The 26919-nt window shown below is 34.2% G+C and overlaps 1 protein-coding gene across 1 annotated transcript; it reads right to left on the bottom strand.

Annotated features, from left to right (window-relative positions):
- Positions 1 to 285: 285 nt before the first annotated feature.
- Positions 286 to 26919, bottom strand: LOC149786351 (uncharacterized). Its single transcript, XM_089978188.1, has 3 exons — positions 26839 to 26919; positions 24298 to 24984; positions 286 to 4397 (listed from the first exon to the last, which is right to left on the bottom strand). Exons 1-3 carry the CDS (start codon positions 26885 to 26887, stop codon positions 4117 to 4119), a joined length of 1017 nt encoding a protein of 338 aa, XP_089834314.1. The 5' UTR covers positions 26888 to 26919; the 3' UTR covers positions 286 to 4116.

The following is a 26919-nucleotide window of genomic DNA, read 5'->3' as shown; positions in this document are numbered from 1 at the left end:
CGTTAAGATGGGGATCTCTATTAAGAGCAGACTGTACCAACTTGTTTCTTGTATTCTGAAGCTTTGATTCGAGCTGGTGTTGAAATGCATCCCCTAGATTACGAGACCTAGAAAAGGATTTGAAATCATTTACTTTAATAAAACTAACACTGCATAATAATTTGAGCATGCAATAGGGATTAAGATAACAGCGATTATGATAACCGAATCTTCACACAAATCGCTGTCAGACAAATTTTCAATTTCGAGTTAGTCAAACAAGGATATAATATAACAGAATAACTCTTGAAAAGATATAAATCGATTTTTATTTTGAAATGCCTTTCATTTAGCCTAAGAGGAAACAACATTGTTACACGTCGTATCAAAGTTTGTAGGTGGATACACGTCATTTGCATATCTCAGCCATTGCAATTTCAGTTTCGTCAAAACTAGTCAATTATTTTTTGTTAATATTTAAATTGAGAAAATATAAAATTGAAATGTTTAGATTGAAATGTATTACAGACGATGTGCTTGTATTGTTTTCTATTGAGAATATCTGTTGGATAATCCATTTCCATTATAGAAAGAATTCCATATGAAGACGATGGGATCTCGTCAAACTCGCGTAGTCATCTTCGGTAACATAGTATGGAAAAGTCGAAGAAGAAATTAAACTTTGACTTACACTAAAATGGCATTAACGCAACTCAAGTATTATTTAAATAACTTAAATTTATTTCGACAAAGTAAAATTGCATACCCTGATCGTTCCCAATGTTCTTTATGCGCTGTTGTTGCAAAGACCTAGAGACAAACGTGAAGTTAAAGTCTTGGTTAAACAGTTAGACAAGCGCTGACTGACTTGTACTTATGACGTTACCACTCAAATGCCACATACGTATTTACTGATCGGAATGAAGCTTACCACTCCATATTAACTAATATTTCATACGGGTTTTTTCATGATTGGTGTCAAAAAGGAGGTCCAGTGATTTAAAAATATCTTTCTAACTTCATCTCTATCTTAAAAAGACTATGAAATGCAATTCACATTCTCTATGACAGTATTACAGATGATCTCCAATCCACATTGATTAGAGTTCGGTGTGCTATCAGTCGCCCAAAAAAATCCACAAGTGTCTTCACATTTGTTTAAAAATGTATAATCATATAAACTTGTTCTTGAGTTGTGTAGTGTTAACCACAAAGTGTTGGTGGTCTATTTCTGGTGCTCTGCGTAATTACAGTCACATTTGTATTGAAAGATATGATTGTTATGTAAATTACAGCCACATTTGTATTGAAAGCTGTAATTGTTACGCAAGTTACAGCCAAATTTATACAGAAAGATATACTTGTTATGTAAATTACAGCCATATTTGTATTGGAAACTATAATTGTTTAGTAAATTACAGCCGAATTTATACTGGAATCTATAATTGTTTCGTAACTTACAGCCACATTTGTACTGAAAGCTGTAATTGTTTTGTACATTACAGCCACACTTGTATTGAAAGCTATACTTGTTACGTAAATTACAGCCACATATGCACTGAAAGCTATAATTGTTATGTATATTACAGCCACATTTGTATTGAAAGCTATACTTGTTATGTAAATTACAGCCAAATTTATATAGAAAGCTATACTTGTTATGTAAATTACAGCCACATTTGTAATAAAAGCTTTAATTATTATGTAAATAACAGCCATATTTGTATTGGAAACTATAATTGTTTCGTAAATTACAGCCGAATTCATATTGAAATCTATAATTGTTTCGTAACTTACAGCCACATTTGTACTAAAAGCTGTAATTATTTCGTACATTACAGCCACATTTGTATTGAAAGCTATACTTGTTACGTAAATTACAGCCACATATGCACTGAAAGCTATAATTGTTATGTATATTACAGCCACATTTGTATTCAAAGCTATAATTGTTACGTATATTACAGCCACGTTTGTATTAAAAGCTATATATGTTTCGTAAGTTACAGCCACATTTATATTGAAAGCTATACTTTTTCGTGAATTACAGCGACTTTTGTATTGAGAGCTGTAATTGTTATGCGATGGGCAATATGATTAGTTACAGTTCAACGAGACCATTCTTAAAATGTAGTTGATTGGCAACTATGAGCTGGCAAGTTGAGAATTGAGTTATTGTTTGCTTAAGTGATCTGGTTACGTGTCTAAGTCTTAGCAATATCTATACAACCTACTGCATCAAAGAAATATGTCCAAAGTTATTATACTGAATCAAAGGCGACAATAAGAAGAAGTTTAGGGTGTTTCGGTCGATATAGTTTCTTCTTGCATATTTGTTTCAGGTTGTACGCGATTAACAATATACCTAGAGTCAGCCAAAGCTGATATTGAGTTCTGATGTCAGCTGGATTAAAATCCAGGTAAAGTGTTTTACATAATCACCTTGCTTTGAATCTAAAGGATGGCATCGAGATTTGCACAGTATACTGCAATTATACGATATTTCTAGCATATGCACACTTCATAGAACTTTGTCTTATGTTTATCATTTTCTCTACGAAAAGGCATATTTAGAATGTTCTGTCGACATATCCCCTCCACTTTTAATTTTACAATGTTATGTATACAAAAAATTACCCCTATTGCGAATTTTATGAAGATAATTATCAAAAGTCAACTTCCCCAAGAAAAGTATACCCATCAAACATCACATTAACAGCGTCTAATTAATCTGTCAAGAATGTGACACAATACTTTGTGAAAGACCATGTCCTCAAAACGATGTTTTTTTCCGAGCCTTTTAAATGATAAACATAGACAACTATTTTTCACTCAAATGTTGCCGAACAATCCATTATCACATAATATTAGTGCATCCTTTTATCGAGAAATTTATAATGCAGAATCACTTAACAAGAGTGCCTCCTCTAACTCTCCCCCTCCTCTTTGCACAAATAAAGTCATAGGTGTCATTAGTGAATGTATCCTACAGGTGGCTACTGTAAATAACAAACTTGTACGCATGGATAATGTTCCATTAAGTATGCGACTGCTATCGTTTCAAACTGGTGTCGTTCTGAGCAGCGAATAAAATTGCAATACACGTCTTTCAGAAACCCTCACTTCAACCTCGTGTTTGGAATCAAGTAAAGCAAACACAGACAGAAACATACTTATAAACAGAAATGTATGTGTGACACTGTGAAGAACCATACCTTGCAATTGCCTACCAAAAGGACACAAAAAGACAGAGAACAAAACCTATATAACTCTTAGATGAGGACACTTTATCACTGAGTGATCCAATTTGACCTTTTTACTTCAGGTCTGTAACTAAACCATCTTTCGTGATACGCTAATATAGAATGGCGATGGCATTCCTCTCATCGCGTTGCGAATAACAAAGAAAGTGAGTATATGCAGTGTGAACATTGGTCATGAAATCATGTATTGTTTTTTTCTGATATCAAGGTTGAATGCAATACTGGCAAATCATAAAAATAACTGGTTTGAAATGTATGGGTTATTTCCTGCACAGAGCTGGGTATCTGCGTATAGGAAACTTCGCGCCTGGACATGGCACACTTTTTGAATTTAAACATTTAACTTATTATAGTTCTTTTCTGACTGGATGATACTGGAAATTCAATGTCGAACTCAAACACACATTAATATGATATCCAGATCTGAGCTTGAGATTTTCTTACCAGTAAGTCACTTTCCATTTGCAGTGCTACTTTTGAAAGTAAAAACTCAGCCTCAAAGTCAAACACAAAGTTTTGTTATCGCCAAGCCTGCTCCTAAGATCTGGACATACTGTAACATTGTATAATTTCAAGGCCTGATCGCTAACGCCGTGTCCAAGTCGAGAGGTCAAATGTAGGACGTTTAGCGCTAAGTGGTCTTGAGGAAAAGTGACATTGTATAAACTTTACATATCATAGATAACGCAGCTGTTAGGTTTATATATTTATTATTTTACAATGTTCTTCATGACACTGTTGTTTCACACATCACAACTGCTGATGATTTACTCGAATAAATCTGTACAAAAAAGTAAGGTCCTTAATTGCTGTTGCCATGTATCATCGCATTTTTGATATCATTAGCCAAGTCATGCTCTGTTTATTTTTGTCGCTAACAGCATTCATCTTTAAGAGTATAGTATTTTGCTCCTGGATAACTCTGAAGGTCATAGTCATAATTTTTGTCGAACAATTTGCAGATCTTGCTCGTCTCATGGATGACGAAAGACTTGCAATTCAGGGTTCGACTGCACAGGTCCGCACACTGGATGGAAGAAGCGGTAGACATCATATTCAGGGTCAAGATAGAACTGTTTGGTGATTTATCATTGATGTTGACTTTGTAAAAGCCCTTGGTTGCGGTGCAGCTATCGATCATTGTGCTATAGGAAACTGAAAAATGGAAATATTTTATTCGTTACCATTTTGTAAAGTATATTACTACAGCATCAACACTTTATAAATATCAAACAAACGTATCAATGACTATATATTGCAGCTAGACTGGTAGAAGGGCGTGCACTAAACCTTTCTAAGTTATGCTTTAATTCCTCGCCTTTCTTCTCTCCTTCTTCCTGCTACTAAGTAGATGATAACAACTGTTGCTTTTGTAGTTACAGATAAAATGAACATATGTTTATCATTAAATGTTATATTAGCGATATTTTAAAATGACACCCACGTCGGATCCGTTTACATGCCATCCACTTGAATACATCGTAATGTCAATATGAAACGAGCGATGCAACAAAACGATTGTTCAGAATTGGAAACCAGGTACTGTCACTAAACTGAGAAAGTCCTCAGGATAATTGTGGCTATATAGATGTGTGATAATACAAGACAAGATATTCACATATACCAAAGGCTCCAAAATCATGAAGATATTTTACGAACAAACTAATTTGTTGCTGATATGCATGAAGTGTTTTGACGTACCGAAATAATTAACAACTTGCGAACGATTGCGTATTGAATCTTTTGGACAAAAATTTGTTACAAATGCATTTGTTTCCGTTTCTAACATACTATGTGTGTGTGTGTGTCACATTATCCTGACACCAGGCCGACCAGTCCTAACACTAACCTCTTAATGCTGAGGGCCTAGCGAGGCAGCTGTTAGTACCATTTTTGTAAGTCTTTGGTATGACTCGGTCGGGGATCGAACCCACCACCTCCCGCTTCCGAGGCGGACGCTTTAACCATTAGGCCACCGGAGCGGTCTAAAAAGTATTATTAATAAGAAACTAAAATGCTTATAAATGTACAAGATAGCTTGGCACGTTCTTTATTATATTAGACAGGTAAAAATATGTACATCTGTCTTTCTCGTTTTCAGTTCTTGGTTATTTGTTTTCAGTAATTAAAGGAATACCAATGCCATCATCTAAATCAATAGTGTGATGTCGTTCAAACGATTTAATATAAAACCATATGATCTTTGTACGCCGTATAAAAAATCAACCCTGCTCTAAAGTTGCATTCATTGTGTCAGTGCTGTACGTTGCACTCAACTAAGTCATACTTGGGTCTAATGGGGACGGAATTTAACAGAGTTACTCTTTGTTTCTGACTCAAACTTGATATAAGTATTAACAGCATTTTTACGCACTTTTTCAAATGAAAGAACTAAATGTTTCTATTTGAACTTTTTGTGTACTGTAATCACTAGAGTAAGTCGATCCAACACACAAACAAACTCTCAACAAGCAATGTACATACTTTGTACGCGAGTTGTTGTTTTTTGAGCTCACTAATATAGATTCGTAAAGTAACAAGGGAAAACATGAAACTTTAATCAACTCCAATGCTTTTGATATGATGTCGACAACTTTAAAAAACAAATAACTAGAATAGTGGTGCTTTTATTGAACCATTACCTTTATCGGAATACACGCAACATCATATCGCTGAAGCGGGCAGAACCAGGTTATTCACAATTACGGTAATATATTTGTAGTTATAATTTGTGACGAGCTATAGAACAAGGTATAGCTCTCTTTGATTCCAGCGACTGTCACAAATCCGTTTACAAAAGTACTTTATCAAGCTTTTAAATCTTTCCGTCAGTCCATATAGAATATCAAACTAGATTTTAAATGATGAAAGAACAGTTGTAAGTCAGAAAAGAAGGGATATGACAATTTGAGATTTTCTTCGCCGTTCAACATTAAGGACAGCTCACTTAACCAGTGGTACCAAAATCAGGTTATATGTATATTTAGTTCTCATTTGTTACAGCTACAATTACTACTGCTACTACCAAGTTGGAGACTTCAACAGTAAATGCCCTATCTGGTATAATTATAATATATTATACACTTTGTTACGTCACGGATCGCTCAACATCTAAGACCATCAACATCCAAGACTAACTATTATGCCCCCCATTGCTCAGGTTTGACCAGTTTATTGTGTTTAACTACTTGTTTTCTAAGTCATGCTACTAGAACTCGCCGACATCCGGTGTATAATTGAAAGCAAGTGAAAATCCGAAATCAGTGGTAAGAACTAAGAACTTCTTTTATCCACTGATCATATTCAGACAACGCCTCCTTCTCAACTTCTTATAAATTGTTTATGTATTCAATGTTAAAATGATGATAGTTTTCATATAATGTTATAGGTTTACCCGAATAATTCCTCTGAACTCGATGATGGCTATCATTTGATCCTACTACGATAACAAATTCATTCCATTAAAATTCAATGATAAGTAACCCATGTGACTTAAAAGAAAGCAGAATTTTTAAACGTTTGTAACCAATGATACATTCTTGATAAACAATGTTTCAATGGCCCTGTCTAATAATATGAAAACATAATTACTATTCATCTCAACGATAGGACTTTGTAGGATTGAAAAACAAGATGGCGGACATCTTTTTCTAAAGGGAGGTTAATCAAATTGGAAATAAACATGTATACAGACGATAAGTGTGCATGAGCTATCTCGGTTCATTCTAATAAGGATGTAGAAACGGCATTTTCATACAACATTATCACCTACATATCTCAAGCATTATTCTGACTTGGGAAATAGCTTAAAAGACACAACTATATGCAGAAACAATTAAAATCTAATCAGAAATAAAATGTCAAGGACTTATGATGTTTTACAATAGCATTTAAGATTTATGCTTATAGCGTATTTAGCATTTACGATATTTAGTGTATCTCCCATTGAAAGATAATTACAAGTTACAAAGTGCATATTTATCAGGCACACATTTTGTAAAAGTTATCTTATAAACAAATTAATTAATATGGTTGTCTTGCAAGCTTTGCATGATAGGTGTCTTGTACGCCTGGTAGGATAGCTGTCTTGAAAAGCTTGGTAAGATAGCTGTCTTGTAATATTGGTAAGGTTAGCTGTCTTGCAAGCTTAGCATGATGGCTGTCTTGTAAGGTTTGTATGATAGATGTCTTGTAAGCTAGGTATGATGGCTGTCTTGTAAGGTTTGTATGATAGCTGTCTTGCAAGCTTAGTATGATGGCTGACTTGTAAGGTTTGTATGATATCCGTCTTGCAAGCTTTTAATGATATCTGTCTTGTGAGCTTGGTGTGATAGCTGTCTTGTAAGATTCGTATGAGAGCTGTCTTGTAACTTTGGTATGATAGCTGTCTTGTAAACTTGGTATGATAGCTGTCTTGTAATCTTGGTGTGATAGCTGTCTTGTAAGCTTCGGTATGATGGCTGTCTTGCAAGATGTGTATGATAGCTGTCTTGAAATCTGTGTGTGATAGCTGTCTTGAAAGCATGGTTTGATAGCAGTCGAGTAAGCTTGGTGTGATAGCTGTCTTGTAGGCTTTGTATGATATCCGTCTTGTAAGCATCGTATGATATATGTCTTGCAAGCTTGGTATGATAGCTGTTTTGAAAGCTGTGTGTGATAGCTGTCTTGAAAGCTTGGTATGATAGCAGTCGATTAAGCTTGGTGTGATAGCTGTCTTGTAAGCTTGTTATGATAACTGTCTTGTAAGCTTGGTGTGGTAGCTGTCTTGTAAGCTTCGTATGATAGCTGTCTTTTAAGCTTGATATACTAGCTCTCTTGTAAGCTTGGTATGATAGCTGTCTGGTAAGCTTGGTATGATGGCTGTCCTGTAAGCTTGGTAATGTAGCTGTCTTGTAAGCTAGGTATGATGGCTGTCTCGTAAGCTTGGTAAAGTAGCTGTCTTGTAAGGTTGGAAAAATAGTTGGTTTGTTAGCCTGATAATACAGCTGTCTTGTAAACATGAGCTGAAGTGAAACCAGTGGTTCTTTTCACGTCATAATATCTTTAATAGCGCCACAATGACTAAATAACGTTTTGTCACTAACGCAACGTAAGCAACAATTAATGAATATTGAAACTGATTTTCTTCAATTTTTCACTAAAATATTGCAGGAATGTTAAAACTGCAGGTATTTCGTGAAATATTAAAAGGTCGTTGAGTGTTATTTTCAACAACTATCTTTTAAAAAGAATATGTTATTTCACATCTAAACGGATATTCGTACGCCAAAATCTTACCTATTTGGGAATAAGCCGGACTTTGGCGGATTGCATCATATTCATTACTACCGAAAAGGCCAACAATATTCCCATTTTTGGACGATATCAACAAAAGTAGTTACCAGTATCGATATCTATGGCTGCGAATCACATCCGAGGTTTCTTTCTCAGCTTGATGATGCTATTTATATCTATACTGCGTGTTTAATCTTGTCCATGATTGTAGGCTTTACCTTTAGAAAATGGTAATTTGTAAAAAGAAAGTTTGCATAACTCACTTTTTTCATGATTGTTCTGATTGTTCGACCTTCTGGACCTATTTGCAAATATGGTCCGTGACAAGGTTCAATCTATCAGAAACTAGTTTAGTAATACAATTTCAACTGACTCAGCGTCACCACATAGTTTTGATACAGTAAATGTATGGCAATATTTAACAGCATTTGAACCTTTCCATGTGGATTTGGTATATAGAACTGTGATGACAAGCGCCCCAAAAATCATGTGAACTCGATCCGTTTCCGCCATCACTGACACTTAAGTGCATACATTTGATATTGCCTTCACTAACCCATGTTATAAACAGCTCTCTTTCATCATGAGAATTCCCATCATTTTTCGAAACTGCTTTTGTTAATCTACTGTTGAAGAAACCGACGCTTGACCCGAACAATTAAAAAACTGCAGGTCTGTTTATAACCTCTAATTCATTTCAAATATTATAAAAACATTTCTCCTATTCAAAATTTTATCTCATCTGAATTCAAATAGCTTTTTTTAAAAATGTACAGTCCGCATATCGCACTCGCCATAATAACGAAAGCGCCCTTCTGAGAATAGGTAATGGCCTTCACTCTGTTTTGGACAGTGGAAAGATTACTGTCTCACCAAACTTGACTTGTCTGCGGCATAGGACGCAATAGACCAATATATCTTACTTCACCGTCTAAGTATGTATTTAGTCAACAGGTCTCAAATTGTGTCTATAAATGAAAAACATTCCGATGTAAAGTCATGGATGACAAGTAATAAGCTGCAGATAAATAATCATAAAACTGAAGCCATCCTGAATCACCACGCAAAGACATTTTCATTCACATCCTTTAACTCAGTCAATAAGTATGAGCAATACCAATATCAAATTTACACAGTGTTACTCTGTACAGTGCGCCCACATTATACCAACATGAATATTGCGAGGCAGCATATCTGGAGCTTCAGACTCCATTTGCAGTTTTCTTTCGGTTCATGCCGTTAAAGCACGTATGTGTTCCTTAGTACTTTTAAGACTGGAATATTGTAATTCACTTCTATCTGGTTCGTCCCAATATCTACTAGAGAAATTTTAAATCCCATGATAGTTATCTGATCAATTTTAGTGTTAGACGCTGAGGATGTAGTGAATCGGATTCAACGGTAGAGATCTACATTACATCTACATTGCGTGGAATAAGATACTTGATAAACCTACGAATCGATAATATACTCCATCTAAAACACAGATCCATGAGAGAACATGAAGAACATCAACTTAAAATCAATTTTGTTGATCCACAGACAATTACCAGGAATCAAACATTTTTATGGATCACTCTGTTTTTCAGGAAATTCGTGGTTCATGCATATCAACGAAATTAACGACTCAGTGACATTTAGTCGGAATAATATTATTTCATTGCAATCGGCGTATCTAAGTACCGGCATGGGTTTCATTTTAATAAAACCAGTGCACATTGAAACTCGCTACAACAAAGATGACACCAAATACAATTAATATTCATGCTCATATTCCTATTGCTGCCACTTGTCAGTCATTACTTAAAGTTGAATGAAAACCGTCTTACGCTACATCACACTGGTTCTTCTATTTCGTAGTTTCATTAGCTGTATGTTCTTCATTGTGTTACATATTACGAACGTGGACAGTTCTCGATTATGCAAGAAGAAAGAAGAAGAAGGAAAAAAACAACAGAAAACAAGGTGTGATCTAGGTGGAAAATAAAACATGCAGCTAATAATAAACTGTAGGTCAATACTCATCCTATGAATGTCAGAATATAATCAATTTTAATTCTGAACTGAAAAAGGAACGTAATATAGGGACGGTCAATGAATCAAAAATGCCGTCCAGAAAATTATAAAATCAGAGTGATGAAATACGTACGAAATATGCATTTACCAACAAGAAGTTATAGTTTGCAGCATTCTTATATGAAATTGAAAATTGAAAATTGATAATTCAGTACACATACATACACACGTGTGTGTGTGTGTGTGTGTGTGTGTGTGTGTGTGTGTGTGTAACCAACGGTGCAAAATCCATGTGAAACTAGCTCGTCGAGCGTATTTGGGATCTAGCAATTGCTTTTTCGAGGGCTCAAAGCCATAAAAGACGACTCAATAAAATAAACTAGAACTAAACAACAAAACTATGTTCTATATAAAATCTGCATGGCGTTTGCTGTAGATATTTACTTCGACGATAAAATGAAATAATAAATAAACCATTAATGTTGAATGTAGTAGTGCATGCCGGCAATTCCATCAGAAGGGATTTCTTTCGTAAATGTTTAAGTCAAGTTTTGCTGCCTAACATTTACTCGAAACTGGAACTATGGACATATGATAGTAATAATGCCAAATTTGATTACCTTAACTGCAGAATAATTCGACATTTTATAGTTTCATGTAGTAATTTACCAAATAACTTTATATTGTTTTTCTTTAAAGTTATCAAGGTAAACTCGGCGTTCATTAGCCTGTGTAGAGCGTTTGCACGTTTGACGTTTGATTTAATCAGTTGTACAGGATTAATTGCAGAATAAACGTATAACCTTGGATTTAAGATTTACTTTGAAGAGTTTGAAATTTCGCCTTTCCATTGTTGCGAAAATTAACAATTAAGAAGCTGCTATGTTTTCATTACCGCCTAATATATATTATTATATCTTGAATGGTTCATAGAAACAATAGATTCGACGATGTCGATATGTTTATGCTTTTATCGACCTTGTTTTACTACTATTAAATACTAGACATATGAGATAGAACGTTTTGGTTTATCACTTTCTAAAAATATTTTACCCAAAAGCTAGATGGTCGTATTTAGTTATATATGGATGTGCAAAGCAAGAAAACTCCCCGTATTTAACACAGAAGAATACAGTTTCTTCATATGACCTAGTATAGTCAATGACAAGTATTAAGGTCCAAAGTATGCAGTTTCTTCGTACAATTGGGTATGGTCATAAACAAGTATAAGGATCCAAACTGCCAGATTTCATTTATATACTACTTTAATCACAGCATTGACAAATCGTGCAGGATGATTCCGATGTATAAATAACAAAATGTCACATGGATAATGATATAATACTGAACTTATGAACTGAGTTGAATAAGTTATAGATTTTGCGAGATTTTGAGTGCTTCACTTAGTGTTGCATTTATATCTAACTCCGATGCTGCAGCTTTGAGTTCTTTAACATGGAAAAATGGTCCCAGATCCGAGTAGAAGCAATACTGCATAACACGATAACCACTATGAAAGCAACTTTTTTTCTTTTACAAATTACAATTCAAAGAGCAAACGTAGTTTCCGTTAATAGCATATTCGACACGGACAGCATTTTTTTTCAACATTGGGTCTACAATGGAAATTCCTGTGCAGTGTCACCTATTTACCTCTGTCAGGTCTACTAGTTAATTGAAGCGCCAGATACATTGGTTGCAACGAGACTGTCTACAACATTTTGACAAAAAGGTGTATCAACACTACAATGGACACCCACTACAAATGAAGAATCAATATTCATTTCCGGCTGTCGCTTAGCTTCCATTTCCTCTGTATGATGTAGGCAATAATTTGTTTAAAGTGCTGTTAAAAACAAACAAACAAACCAATGTAAGTCAATATAATCCAGCAAAGCAAAAAAGCTAAATTTACATCCAGATAGGAAATTGATGATCTTATTTATAGGTGAGTCCTCATTATCAAAATAAATGTGTGTGCAAAAGAAATCTAAAACAATATCTCTTTAGCGTTGGAGAGCAAATAAAATTATTCGATAAATTCGAAAGAAATGGTCAAAAATGAAAGATTGTATTTACAACATAAAGTCAAATACCGATTTTATTTGAGAAAATCACAACGCAGCATAGTAAAATGACTTTGACATTGATTTAAATGCCTATTCATTGATAAAATCACAATAGAGTATAGTAAAATTACTTTGATAAGATCACAATACAACGTATTAAAAAGACTTTGACAGGTATTCAGATGCAGTTGTTCATAAAATACAATACAACAACGTAAAATCACTTTTATAAGCATTCAGTTGCCTGTTCATTCAGAAAATCACAACACAATATAGTAAGATGACCCTGACAGTGATTCAGAAGCATGGGCATTGATAAAATCATAATGCAGCATGGTAAAATGACTTTGACATCGATTTAGATGTTTGATGTTTGATAAAATTCCAAAACAACATAGTTCAATGGCTTTAACAACATTTACATTATATAATGAAATACTGAAATGTAACAGTGGAACAAAATTGATTTTGCCAGAGTGTTCATATCACATTTTGTACAACTTTCTTTTCTCATTTAGAAAATATAAATGAGATAACGGAAATAAACATTTCTTCACTGAGATCAGCCTCACCAACGTGTAAGCTGTTTAACAATGCTACATGAAACGTTTCGAATGCTTTGGTGAAACAAGTCGACTGATAGCACTTCAAGCATATTTACGGCAATATGTGAATACAAACTTATTACATTTTATTAGCTGAAAACGTTGGGCTGTGTGATATAACACACATAATATTTTTGTAAATAGTCGTACATATATAAGATGCAAAAATAGTCCTGTATGTATTACGCCATCATCATAAAATACAAATAGCCGCAAATATATGCCATCGATACAGGATACAAATAGTCGCACATGTATTATGTCCCTGACACAAGATACGAATGGTCGTACTTGTATGCGATCGACATAAGATACAGATACTCTCCAATATATGCCGTCCACATAAGATACAAACAGTAGTCGCACATGTATGCCATCGACATAAGATGCTAATAGTCCCACATGAATACCATGGACATAAGATAAAAATAGTCGGATATGCATTATGCCCTCGACATAAAATACATATAGTCGCACATGTATGCCATCGATATAAGATACAACTAGTCCCACATGTATGATATCGACAAAAGATACAAATAGTTCCACATGTAAGCTATCGACATAAGATACAAATAGTTGCAATTGCATTGTGCCCTTGACATACGAAAGAAATAGAGCCCCCTGTACGTCCTCGACACAAGATACAAATAAATGGTCGTACATGTATGCCATCGACATAAGATACTAATAGTCCCACGGTATTATTATTATTATTATTATTGCCTTGTTGAGGAATGGTTCCTTGACTAGTATTGCTGAACATATATGGGAAATCAATGTAGTGGTACAGCTATATTGTCTTTTCGATTCAGCATCAGAGACAAGAATTGCAGCCTTTTTCTAATTAAAACTAATATCCACATACTAAGAAAACATTAATAGCGTTCCTCAATATTCGCAATTTCATACCGTCTCACAAAGCGAGACCTCAGTAAATCTGAAAGAAAATAATCATTCGCGCCAAAACGAGTGAGTTTCAAGAGTGTCTCAGACCACGAGATGTCAACATTCACGATCAGGTTACATCAGAGATGCTAAAATTTGATTGGCTGTCCGTAAGATGAAAGAACCGACTGGAGGATTTCAATCAGCAAACAGTCGATCGGGGAAGCATGCAAATTAAGGTTGTACTATCATCGTTATGCAGGGTCAAATTAGCGATAAATGAATAAAGAAAGTTTGCCTTTTATGTGTGCACGCTTTGAGTGTGAATTTCTAATGATGAATGTGTAAAATCACCCAAGAAGTTTGCAGGCTAGATTTGGAATACCGGTACATCACCGAAGAAAACAATATTTGTCTCAATAACGAGAAAGATATATCGGTATAATCACAATATTTATCCCCAGAATATTATTAAATAAGACATTAAAAATCTTTAATACGACAGAGCTAATAGAAATAAATTGGAAGCGATAATTTAAAAAAAAATGAGAAAAAAAAAGGTTTTCATTAACCTTTTCTGAGTATTGCATGTGGTACGGTAACAAGGCAGCTCAAATAGAGGTGATAGCTATAAGAAATGTTGTTCAAATCAAGGTTGTTTTTATTCGTCTCCCTCAATTGTTTTTGAAAGCGCACCCGATGATTATTAGGGTCACATGTGATAATTTTATTTTTAAGCTTTAAAATAATAATGCAATAACTATGCCATTAAAATTACACCAGTCGACTGGCTCGAGCATGATGAATCTAATCCACATAACAAATGTTTGCTTATCCATTTACATAGCAAAGGTTTCGCTCGTTCCCTCCCTACCCCAGCACCCTTCCCTAAACACAAAAATAACAAACAAAACAAACGAAAATGAATGAAATCAAATCGAATCAAACCATTAATCCTTTCAAATCAAATCAAACACTAAAAACCCGTTGTTTGTCAAGGAATAACTTTCGGAGAGGAGGTTCGATGAAGATCACCGTTTAGACCAGGTGAACGCTACGGAAACGTGACCGCTAAGACAGTTTGGATATTTTCAATTTACTCGAGAATATCGATACGCACTTTTGTTATAAATTTCATACTGAAGTTAATTTCAATATTTAGTTCCAATACCTTTGTTTCAAGCAGAAGTTTTCCTATATTCGTGTTGCTATATTGTCTTCAAACCTGGCCTGTAGAAATAGGTTCTGTGATTTAACTTTAAGAGATCGAAACATATTCACTGTAACTCTTATCTTGAAAATCCAAGCGCAGTATAGTGTTTAGCAGAAGGGATAATTGTCATTCGAGAAAGATTTTACGCAACATCAGTAACGAATCAATCAGAGGAACTAATGGGAAGAGGATGTATGCTATGCATATATAATAAAGAAGCTATCAATCAGATTGTGTGTTCTCTAAACCAGTTGAAAATGGATACTTCAAATATCATTCAAATTGTCAAGAGTTATCTGAAATAAGTTCTAGAATCAAGAATAGACTCGGAGAGTAAGTGCATCGTCTTGTTCCACGGAAACAGATTTATTGATGTTACCTCTCGTGCATGCAATGGAACTTGATATGTTAAAAAAGTCAATAATTCTTCAGTCCGATAGATGCAAAAGAAAACAAAAGAATAATGCGCAACATTGTGTAAAACCAAATAAGAGAACATGAATGTACAAGTGACCAAGAAGATAAACTAACTGGAAAATTGGACGAAACTGCTTCGTCTTGGTAATTTATCACTAACCACTAAAGGCAATAATTACCGCCAAAATTAGGCCACCTTTTACAATAAACAATTATGAATGTGATAAAAAGATGGAGGGGGTCGGGGTAGAAGGGCAGGGATCTTAAGGCAAATGATCTTATCACAAGCTCGGATTAACCAGAGTTATTTGTGAAATTGGTTTAGTTTTGTCTAGAGACCTAAATTTCGGTTCTAATCAAATTCATTATTATTATTTAACAACTACTAAGCTGTAACGATCTTCATTAGTCAGACATCTCCACATCAAGCGGCGCCAGGAGAACAGCTGGTCTGTATCATTCGGATTTACTCTTATACTACCCCAATTTAATTTTGAAATACCAAAACATAGCTTAAATTGTATATAATTTTGCCTGTAACTGGAAGTAAATAGTTTTGCTAATAATATTCGAAGTAAAGTTGATATGTGCTGTTATGACTAATATTGTATTTAAATTGACATGCGAGGAAGAGGGGAAAAACGAAGACGAAGCATATGGTCTGCTTCTGTTCATTAGTGTCGGGAATAACTTTGACTTTAATAAAAGTAAATCAAACATCATAAAGGCGTGCCAGCCTGGATAGTACAGTTTCATCTTAATCGCATTTAGAGTCAGGTGGGGTATAACTAAAATACGTGAGAGTTAGCAACGCGTATTGCCAGAGACAATGTTATTCAATTTTTCACATATGCACTGTATCATTAGTAGCAGGAGATGAAATTCATTTTGAAGTAATCAGATCTATCCCAAAAGATCTTTGACAAGCTGTGGCATATGTGTTTAAGGTTTGTCGTTATATAGACGTGATGGATCCTGATCAGCAAAAGAATGATGATTTTATTGGTGACGAGGTGCTGAATCAGCTGGGAGGGCCTTCCAATATCGATGATAATTTTGTGTAGCTTGTCGACGAATATCTATATGACAACTGCGTTAATAATCCCACGCTGAAATAAAAATCGACCATTGGGACCACCCTGGTGTACCAATATCAACTCGGAGCCTGCTTGGAATCATCACATTAGCACGTGAAAAGCCCGGTCGCTGCAAGGCGTGAAAACATCCAAAGATTGTTTTCTGAACAACAAAGAAATAATCATCGACAAATCCACCGCGGTAAATTCTCCTGCAATTATATCGAACCAAAAATAAGAAAGAATAAACCGGACTGATATTCAACAAAGACGAACCTGTCGGCGTAACAGATATTAGAAATAAACGAGAACGTATCATTGGCGGCACCGAGCCGGGTCGTAATCAATACTAAGCAAACCAGAAACTATCGCCGAAAACATAAATTATTACCCAGGAAGATACTTTCTATGATTGTATGGTTGAAATACAAATGCATGGTTGTGTGTGTGCATGTTACAGCCAACCGCGATGTGTCCAAGCAAGGCAAGCAGACTCTCAAAGTAACCCACGCGAAAAATAATTATAGTAGAACAACAGCTACGAGATGAAATCGCCAAAAAGATCGTTAAAGGCGCTTATGTGTTCTCGTAGATGTTATTGGTGAATCGTCGGCTCTACTACCGTTGGCTTTGGTGTTGCTGAGATTGCCACTGTGTCTGAGCCAACTATCTATCTGGAAATTCTCATGGCCGTACAAGCAGTCCAGCACAGTTACCAAGCTGTACTCGGTGGCTATTCATACCACAACCGAGATCTCGATCGTATTATTTCACACAGGAGCCAAGTTAAGATGTTGAACCGAACCGAAATAGGCAATTGAATTACATGCTGTGAAAATTGACTAAATCAGTCGCAGATGCCCATGCGGGCTATCAAGTATGCCTACAACGAAGTTTGGCTCGGAAGCAGAGGCGTCCATGGAGGTTTTCAGTTGGAAAACGTTAAGGTAATCGTGGTCACAGGGGTATTCTGATCTTTGTTTGAGTTCCCGCGGAGATTCATCACAGATGTATCCGCGTTTGCAAAAAGGAAAAGTCATGAGGTATGGAAGGAGTTAACCCAGATGAGTAACCAAAATCAAAAACTCCATCCCCATACTGTTTTTTTTATATCAATTTATTTATTTCACGTAAATAGGTCAAGCGTGCAAGGATCTAGTTGAGATGAACACCATTAAATTTATTGTACGTCTTTATCTTCAAATTTGTAAAGAAAAACATACGTGTTCATTCACATTGAAAGTTTTATCTATATTTGTCTGTTAGATTTATGCGAATATAATCCTAGTCTTGTTTTGCACAGAAGCAGCGGTCGCTATGTGATTAGCCCACCGGATTCCTACTAATCCTACCCTAGCAACCTTATTTTGACCGTATTGAAGTAACATTTGTTATTGAAACGCTATGTAAAAAATATTGAAACTGTGCTTAATTTTTTTTTGAAAAAGCAGGAAATATTAGTGCGCTGTACGCGGATTTACGCAGGGTATATACGACTGTTACAACATACTGCCTGGTTACATGTTTAATGGTGCCTCTTGATATCCATGACTTTAAAACATATTTAGCAGAGCAAAACCTATCAGTTAATTATGCATATAAATATAAATTGATTGCTTGCATTTTGGATCAACACCTTTAAATATTCCTTCAAGGGACGGTGTTAAGAATGGGAAAACAAAAAGATATAACTTTATTTTTGTAATTATGTTTTAGCTTGGAATGAGTAATAGGGCAAATATTTGGATTGACTGCTTCAGACAAAAAACAGCACGTTTTTATATCATTGATAGTGCTCCTGCATGTTTTTGTATATTTCCGTAGCAAGACGAAATAAAATAAGACTGACGGTGGTAGCTTCTTATTTTTATTGCAGGAACAACATGTTTTATTTCTGCTGATTTCAGTCCAAGTCTCTCTCTCTCTCTCTCTCTCTCTCTCTCTCTCTCTCTCTCTCTCTATATATATATATATATATATATATATATATATATATATATATATATATATATATATATACATACATACATACCTACTCAACAGGTGCGCATCGATGGTGTCATGGCTGTGTCAAATTCAGTTGAAAAAGACAGGCGGACGCAACTTTCTATGCGAAACGACACTATGAGTCGTTGCTCGTTTGTCATTTTCTTTTCTTACGAAGACCTTTAAGTTAGACTCATTCACGCATTCTTAATGTCCATTATGAACAGTTGCAAAGGGGATCAGTCATCATAAATTCGTCATTGTTATAAAACTGTATTTGGTTTTTGGACCTTTACAATTTGTACATCACACCATTTTCATTATTCTAATACTATTGTCCACCCTATGTCGGTTTTATAATTTCTGTTTTCCAGTCTGACTAGCATCAAACGTCCCTCTATATGTATCATTATGGCACATCGGCATTTGGAACAGACACACACACATACATGCATATATATCCAATCAATAATTACATTAATTGGAGGATGATCATTATCCGTATCAGCTCTCGTATGTAATGGCGTAATGGGCAAACTAGATTTTTTTCTTTTTAAAATGTATGCAGGATTATATGATTATTCGATATTCGCCTAGAAATCCATACACCATGAGATACTGGTCCGCATCTCTATATTGATTTATTATAACTTTAAATGATATCCGTGTCTTTCATCATTAAGCTTTTCACCAATCGATCATTAACCATGTGTAATGGAATGTTGTATAAAGGCTTTTGTTGTTATCCTCTTCGAATATTTTTCTCTCGTCACGCACAAGATTTCTAAGCCAAGCGTAAGAAAGAATATAGATATGAACTGAATAATCTTCTTTACTTATAATCCATTAATGTAACTACTGGACAAGCGTGTACGGTTCAGAATGTCCAAAGGGATTACATAGTAATTCCAAACCACATCTATAGGCGTCGAACAAGAACTTGTGCAGAAGAACTTTATTTTTATTAAACCTTATACCATATGCAGGTCGCATATGAGAAAAACAACTAATTTTAAGTGGCGACAAATTGTGTTTTGAATAGAAAGCCGATTTAGAATGCACACAAAAAATGTGTATAGGAGGTATTTAGAAGAACAAAATGACAGAAACTTATAACTAGTAATTCGCATCGAAGTTTCGTAATCGATCAATTGGACTGCATATAGCTATGACAGACAACAATTCGCATTGCAATTTGGTAATCTATCAATTGGACTGTAGATTACTATGACACATATCGATGAACAATCAGAAAGTATAAAATCTTAACATAATATAATGTTATTTTTAACGAGGTAAAACTACATTTAAATGTCATCTTTACAGCAAGTTTCCATCAAACAACACCAATTACAAACTCTGAACATGCACGTTTTATCATATTTGAAAGTGGCTGCCTATCATAAAAAGTAAATCTTACAGTATCAACTCTGATAACTGGTCTGTAAATGAAAACGGAGTGTATAAATTCATGTAATACAAATATTTCCGGCTAAAAGCAAATGTTTACAGATCACAACATTTTATCTACTTTAAAATTAAGGCTTCTTAAAGAGAACTCTTTCACTTTAAAAGAAAACGAACATATGCACGAATAGTGGTATTTATCAACAATGATGTTTTTCGTCACAAAAATGTCAGTCTGTAGTGATGACAGTCTGTAGTGATGTCGTATATTTTCCCAACGCCATTGATTGTACTGGGACTCTGTGATTACTCGCTCTAAATTTGAACAGAGGTAAATATATCTTTCGATGTAACATTTTTAAAACTCAAGTCCTACTTGAAAAGAAAAAATGGATACCTTGTGGATGAAGATACGACTTTTCCATTCCATTCTTGAATATACAGGTAGTTTATGGTTTAGACCACTCCAGCTACTGTAGCTTGGCAAATACTTATTAAACGTTGACAAAAGACTGAATTCTTTCCAACAAAAAAAAATATTGTCACACATTCAATGCATTTGTAATTATGATCAATTTTCGACTAGTTATATATGTAATTTTTTTTCTAAACAATTTGAGCTTATATTTTTCATTTATAACTGAGATTCGTTATGTACGTATCATTCATAATCCTGTTATGATTCATGCTACATTTATGATTCATAATATATTTACCTATTTCTAAAAGCACAATAAATTAGCAGTACCTTTCTTAGTTTGATTATGCACCTGACGAATTCGTTATGCACGAGTTCAGTTAGTTGAGTATTTTCAAATCCCAAAACTTTACACCCTTAAGGCGAACTAGAAAAAAATGTATTATTAAAAGACTGTAATTGCAGATCGATTGGAATATATATATATATATATATATATATATATATATATATATATATATATATATATATATATATATATATATATATATATATATATATATATATATATATATATATATATATATATATATATATATATATATATATATATATATATATATATATATATATATATATATATATATATATATATATATATCACCTCCCTCAACCCCCACCCCACACAAGCAAACCCCATAATTTTACTTGCTGTTATTATTGTTTTTTGTCTTGTGTTTTTTAGTCACTTTTCATGTTATGATATGTTATACATGACATAAAAAACTCCTGTGGGGGTCAATTAGCCATATTGAAAGAGACGAGACCATTTTGTACAACTCCCTTTCGCGAGTCGATTCGAAAAAAAGGCGGCCCAAAATGTTCATTAAAAACAAAAAATCCAGAAGGCGGGGTTAAAAACATGTTTCCACCATCGCAGCCAATCAGTAAAACGAATACTGCAAACTAATTTCATGGGCTTATTGGGACCAATCAGAATCACATAAAGTGATATATTCACATGTTATAATATCAAAAATATGAAACTGCACAACAATAGTTAAATGCGTGCCAACTACGTGATATATATATATATATATATATATATATATATATATATATATATATATATATATATATATATATATATATATATACACACACACACACACAGCATCATGTAATGTATATTTAATTTAATTGTTTGTTTGTTAGTTTAATTTTATTAATTCATTACATGCTGTTGTAATGTAACATTGCATGATGAACTTGACCTTGTCCAAAATTGAGTTCATGTCTGCTTCACCTGACTGACTTTTTTAATTTCATTTATGTAAACAACTAATAATAGCTTCATTATTATCTATGTGTATGAGCTTATTATCAGGATTCGCATTCAGGCAAACAAAAAGGAGTAAATATGTTGATCAGGGTCAGAGTTTTGGAAATTTCTAAGTGAATATTGTAGGCTAATTTGTTGTAAATAAATAAGGGTCATTAAGATAATTTTAGAAGGTTATTTGCCATTAGGTAATAGTTGATTTTAGAAAATGGTAATTGTGACCTGAGGTCAAGCAGGGAACTATATTATATTGTGACGGTGAGGATTGTACCAGTCGTGCTTTAACGTCTAGCACTTAAGTACGTTTTATTATGTTGTGACCAGTTTAGGATCGATTTTATTTTCTTCAAATGATTGAATTCAAGTGATTATTTTCTCTGGAAATACACCAATGCTCTGATAAAATTCTTTGGTATAGATATTCACTGTAATTTATGCTGAATTCAAACCTGGAATAATATTTAAGTAATTCAACAAGAGACTGGTGACATATCAGCACTCCGCAGGTTATTACAGACACGTCATCACCTTCAATGTTCGATCCCTTTGGGACTTAAACTGTGTTTAATTGAAGACTTTTTATTTATAGGACTTGTGTCTTTAATTCTTGGATTATTTTTGGATTTACTTCGCAATACAGTAAGCTCCTTTTTATCATTGTTCACGCATTATTCTTGGAAAATAAATTATTTTTAAAATTTTACAAAGCTTGTTGTCTTCACTCATTTCTGTTACTTATTCTGAGAACATAGACTCGTAACAATCTATTCTTTCAAATGTAGAATGCACTTACTAAATTCAGAATATCCTCTCAATGACTCAAGTTGAAGCTGATTAGACGGGGGAGACCGTATAGACTTTTTTCTATTTGTAACCTCTTTGAATCTGAATATCTTCCTATACTTCAATGCTTATGGTAGAAAGATAATAAGAACCAAATATACCGAGAAATATTTCTGAAAAATACCAAATGTATTTAAATTCATAGACCTCATAAACATCAAGAATATCATAATTTTTAAAAATTGTTCTACTTATATATATATATATATATATATATATATATATATATATATATATATATATATATATATATATATATATATATATATATAAAATACACACCTTTAAGCATGTAAAACGCGTAGTATATCCAGATATCAGCAACTATTTTGACCGAGAATTGCTAAAACATAAATTAGAATTATACAAAGTCTGATTTTATCTTCAAGGTGTGATTGATAATTATGCAGAGATCTTTTTCTCCTTACGGAGAATGTGTTCATAATTAACATGGGTATTTTATTTGCATTAATTTGCATCTGCATGCGTGTGCAATTTTGTTTCTTACTATGCTCTCTTTGTGTATAGTCGATGATACCATGTTGTTTATTGCACTCTGTCTGTCTGTCTGTCTGTGTGTTTGTGGTGGGTCTGTGTATGTGTCTTTTTAAGGAATATTAGATACCTCAAAAATACCGCTCATATTAAGGTTGAATACATATAGGGCATTGATATCTTAGAGGAAGGTACAACTTGTTATGTCTGGAACGGCTGGTTGTTGTTGTTGTTGTGGGGTTTAACGCCATTTTTCAGCACAAGATGGCGGCCAGTATTAATGGTGGAGGAAGAACCCGGAAAAACCCCGGAAAGAACCACCGACCCACGAGAAGCTACTGGCAAGCTTTCTCACATACCAACATTGGCTGAATCCGAGACTCGAACCGGCGCAGCCAGAGGTGAGATGGCACAGTGATCCGTAACGGAGGGCGCTTTAGACCACTCGGCCACTCGGGGCCCCTGAACGGCTGATACAGATGATTAAATCTGTGTGAAGCTTACGGTTGTATGTGCAGCTTGACCGCAATTCAACGCAATTCAATTATTTTGTAACGATGGATGCATGCTATGGGTAACAGACTTATTCCCGTATATATATATATATATATATATATATATATATATATATATATATATATATATATATAAAAATACATAGATGTACATACATATATATATACATATATAGATACATATACGAGGCAAAACCTTTCAGCTCCTGGGTATACATCTGTAAATGTCATTTTCAAGTAATAGCAGTAGTTATTGTTGTTATAGCAGTGTTGGTAGTTAATGTTGTTGCTGTTGTTGTTGTAGCAGTATTGGTAGTTTTATGGTAGTAGAGATGGATTTAAAGGGTCTATACTCATTCCAGTAGCCCAAACAGACTGAGTGGATGCATTTTTTCAACCGATTGAAATGGTTTACACACACACACACACACACACACACACACACACACATGTAACATAATAATAATGGGAAAAAACACCAAAGAACTTGCCTGATGAGTTGGGCCAATTTACGGTACTGCATGTGTCTCGCATTTGTGAGATTTCACTCGGTTTATTGAATACATTGTTCAGGACATTCAAGCACGTGATTCGCCCAGTGAAGTACCTACTCTCGGCGTCCTGAGAACCACCAATTCGAAGCGTTCCTGGCAGCACCGTGTCGATGTTGTTTGGATAATTGTTGTCGTCGTCGAACACTAACGTGGAATTAATGATGATTGCTAATTTGCCGTTACTCTGGTCACGTGATATAGAAAGAGCAATCCATTGGTCAGATCCGATTGTGCCTGGGAAAGAAACAGTTCCATAATTAATGGTACCATTTCCTCCCGTGAAGGAAACCACTAATGAGCTACCATTAAGAGCCATCTTGATGTCGCTGTTAAAGCTTGACCAGGTCGATGCTTTGTAGTGTAAAATCGTTCCTTGCAGAGGCGCTTGAGGATACACAAATACCACAAACGTTATGTCGTCAGTGATTGACCCGCTTGGCATAGGTATATCAATGTAAGAACGTCGGCACCCTTTCATCAAGAAGGAGTCATACTGTAAGACTGGGTGACCACTTGCGTATTCAACATTTCCCTTCACTCCAGATAACTGATTGGCGGCGATCTCCATTACTTCTATATTTTTTCCGAGCGGGTATGTGTAAATAATGGCAGAAAAGTAAACATCTGGAAAAAAGTTATTTTAAAACCGTTAAAATACAACGCCAAGCATATTTTTTTACCCTATTAGATACAGTATAGATATCATTGAATACACACACACATGTATGTATGTATGTATATATATATATATATATATATATATATATATATATACAAATGTAAAAACAAATAAATTTCCTGACAAAACTTTATTAAGATCACATAAATATCTACTCAGGTCTTTCTCATATGGAACTTAACATACAGTTTCAACCTCCTTTGCCCAAGTTTTGTGGTTCTATATGCAATCCGGAGAATAAAAAAACAATTCAAATGTAAGAAAAACTAATCTGTAAAAAATCATTTAAATAGATTAACAATATAATCGTATCATTTATATATGGATTGAAACATGGCTACCAAATTTAATTTGTCATGGTTGGATACTTGTTTGCATAAGCTCGATAACAATGTATAAAATGAAATAATCCAGGTTACAAGGGTAAACCAACAGTATTTAAAAAAATCAAATCAAATCTAATTCAAAGAAATTAAAATATAAAAAAACACGCGCCTACGAAACTACTGTATTTAACATACTAGTGCCAACAAACTTCCAGAAACAGACCGGACGGTGCTATATGATGTCACCGCTGAAGCGGGGGCAATTTCAGTATGAATGTCTTCCATGCCCGCACGCCTTGCCGATTCTTGATGAAGCTAGTGTTTTGAAGTTTTGAGTATACATTAAACTATATATCGCTGACAAATTAATGTAGAAGTTAGTGAATTTTAAGGCAAGCATGGAATGCTCACGCAGAAGACATATTTGTAAACTCTAACTGTTGCTCAGTTCTCTAATATACTGGTGTGTTTGTCGTGCGCTGTATTTTTGTTTTTATAGAAGGCATGAACGGGAAACTACATAGTTCGAGTATCTCAGATTTTCTTTTCTTGACGTAATGTCAAATTAATATTTCAGCTTTGTGATGGGGAAATAACTTATGGTTTATTGTAAACAGCTAAACCACAATAGTATTTACTGTATTAGTCAACTACAGACTTGATGAAGATGTAGGAGCTTAAAAAAAGATCGATAATGTGGTATATGTTTAAAACTCAGATACTTAATTGGATAGGTCAAAAGTCAAGTTTCATTACGTTCAGAAATTGATCCATCTATCGATCCATCCTTCAACAAATTAAAGAAAAAAAATCAACGATAAACGAAAGTCATGGATGATAATGTTGTTGTTGTTGGTAGTGGTGGTGCTGCTGCTGATGATGATCATAATGGAATAAGAAAAATAAAGATAACTGATTGCCTGTATTTTGCTATAGCTACCGGACTTTAACAACTAAATTTGAAAAAAAAGGTCAAAAATAGTTGTATTACTGTTTTCTTTTTCACAAACATGTTCCACTTTTATTTTTAATGCATAAAGTATTTCCGATTGAAATTACTTCAGTTTAAAGTTAAGCTCACTGAAAATGAAGAGATTTTATCAAAGCCAAGAATGCATTTTTACCTCGTTCTATAAGTTTAATGTCATTTGTTTAGATTTTAACATAAAAAACTGTCGAGTTGGAAGTGGTTAAAAAATTGCTCTAAATTCTGATTCTTTTAAACAATTTGAGACAATCGAGAACTCTAATGTCTTGTGACAGTGTTGTGGTATTGATTCAATAAAAGAATATTCATAATCTCAACCACGTTTTCTTTCCATTTCCCAAAATAGGAAAACAACTTTGATTTTCTTTATTAGGATTTCCATATTTCCGTCGAGATTCTAAATAACTGAACATAGAACATTTACAAATATCACCTACGATATTTAGTATATTAAATCTAATATTGATAATCTGAGCGTAACATACCTGTTAGTGACAGCTGCAGAAGCAGGCGCAAAAACCACACAACATCCATCGCTTTCTATTCCTATTCTAAAACTCAGGAAG

This window comes from Sinohyriopsis cumingii, chromosome 12 (genome assembly GCF_028554795.1).
Source record: "Sinohyriopsis cumingii isolate HCF-2022 chromosome 12, ASM2855479v2, whole genome shotgun sequence".
NCBI classification, from domain to species: domain Eukaryota; kingdom Metazoa; phylum Mollusca; class Bivalvia; order Unionida; family Unionidae; genus Sinohyriopsis; species Sinohyriopsis cumingii.
The sequence above is the reverse complement of the archived record's forward strand: the minus strand, read 5'-3'. Positions and strand labels throughout refer to the sequence as shown.

Bases quoted from the DNA above. Each gene is read 5' to 3' on its own strand.
- LOC149786351 (XM_089978188.1), bottom strand. From the start codon at position 26,887: ATGGATGTTGTGTGGTTTTTGCGCCTGCTTCTGCAGCTGTCACTAACA. The intron at 24,985-26,838 runs GTATGTTACGCT...ACTTTTTTCCAG, and splicing joins TCTGCAGCTGTCACTAACAG to ATGTTTACTTTTCTGCCATT. The intron at 4,398-24,297 runs GCAAGTTCTTTG...TCCATTTTTCAG, and splicing joins AAATTGGCCCAACTCATCAG to TTTCCTATAGCACAATGATC.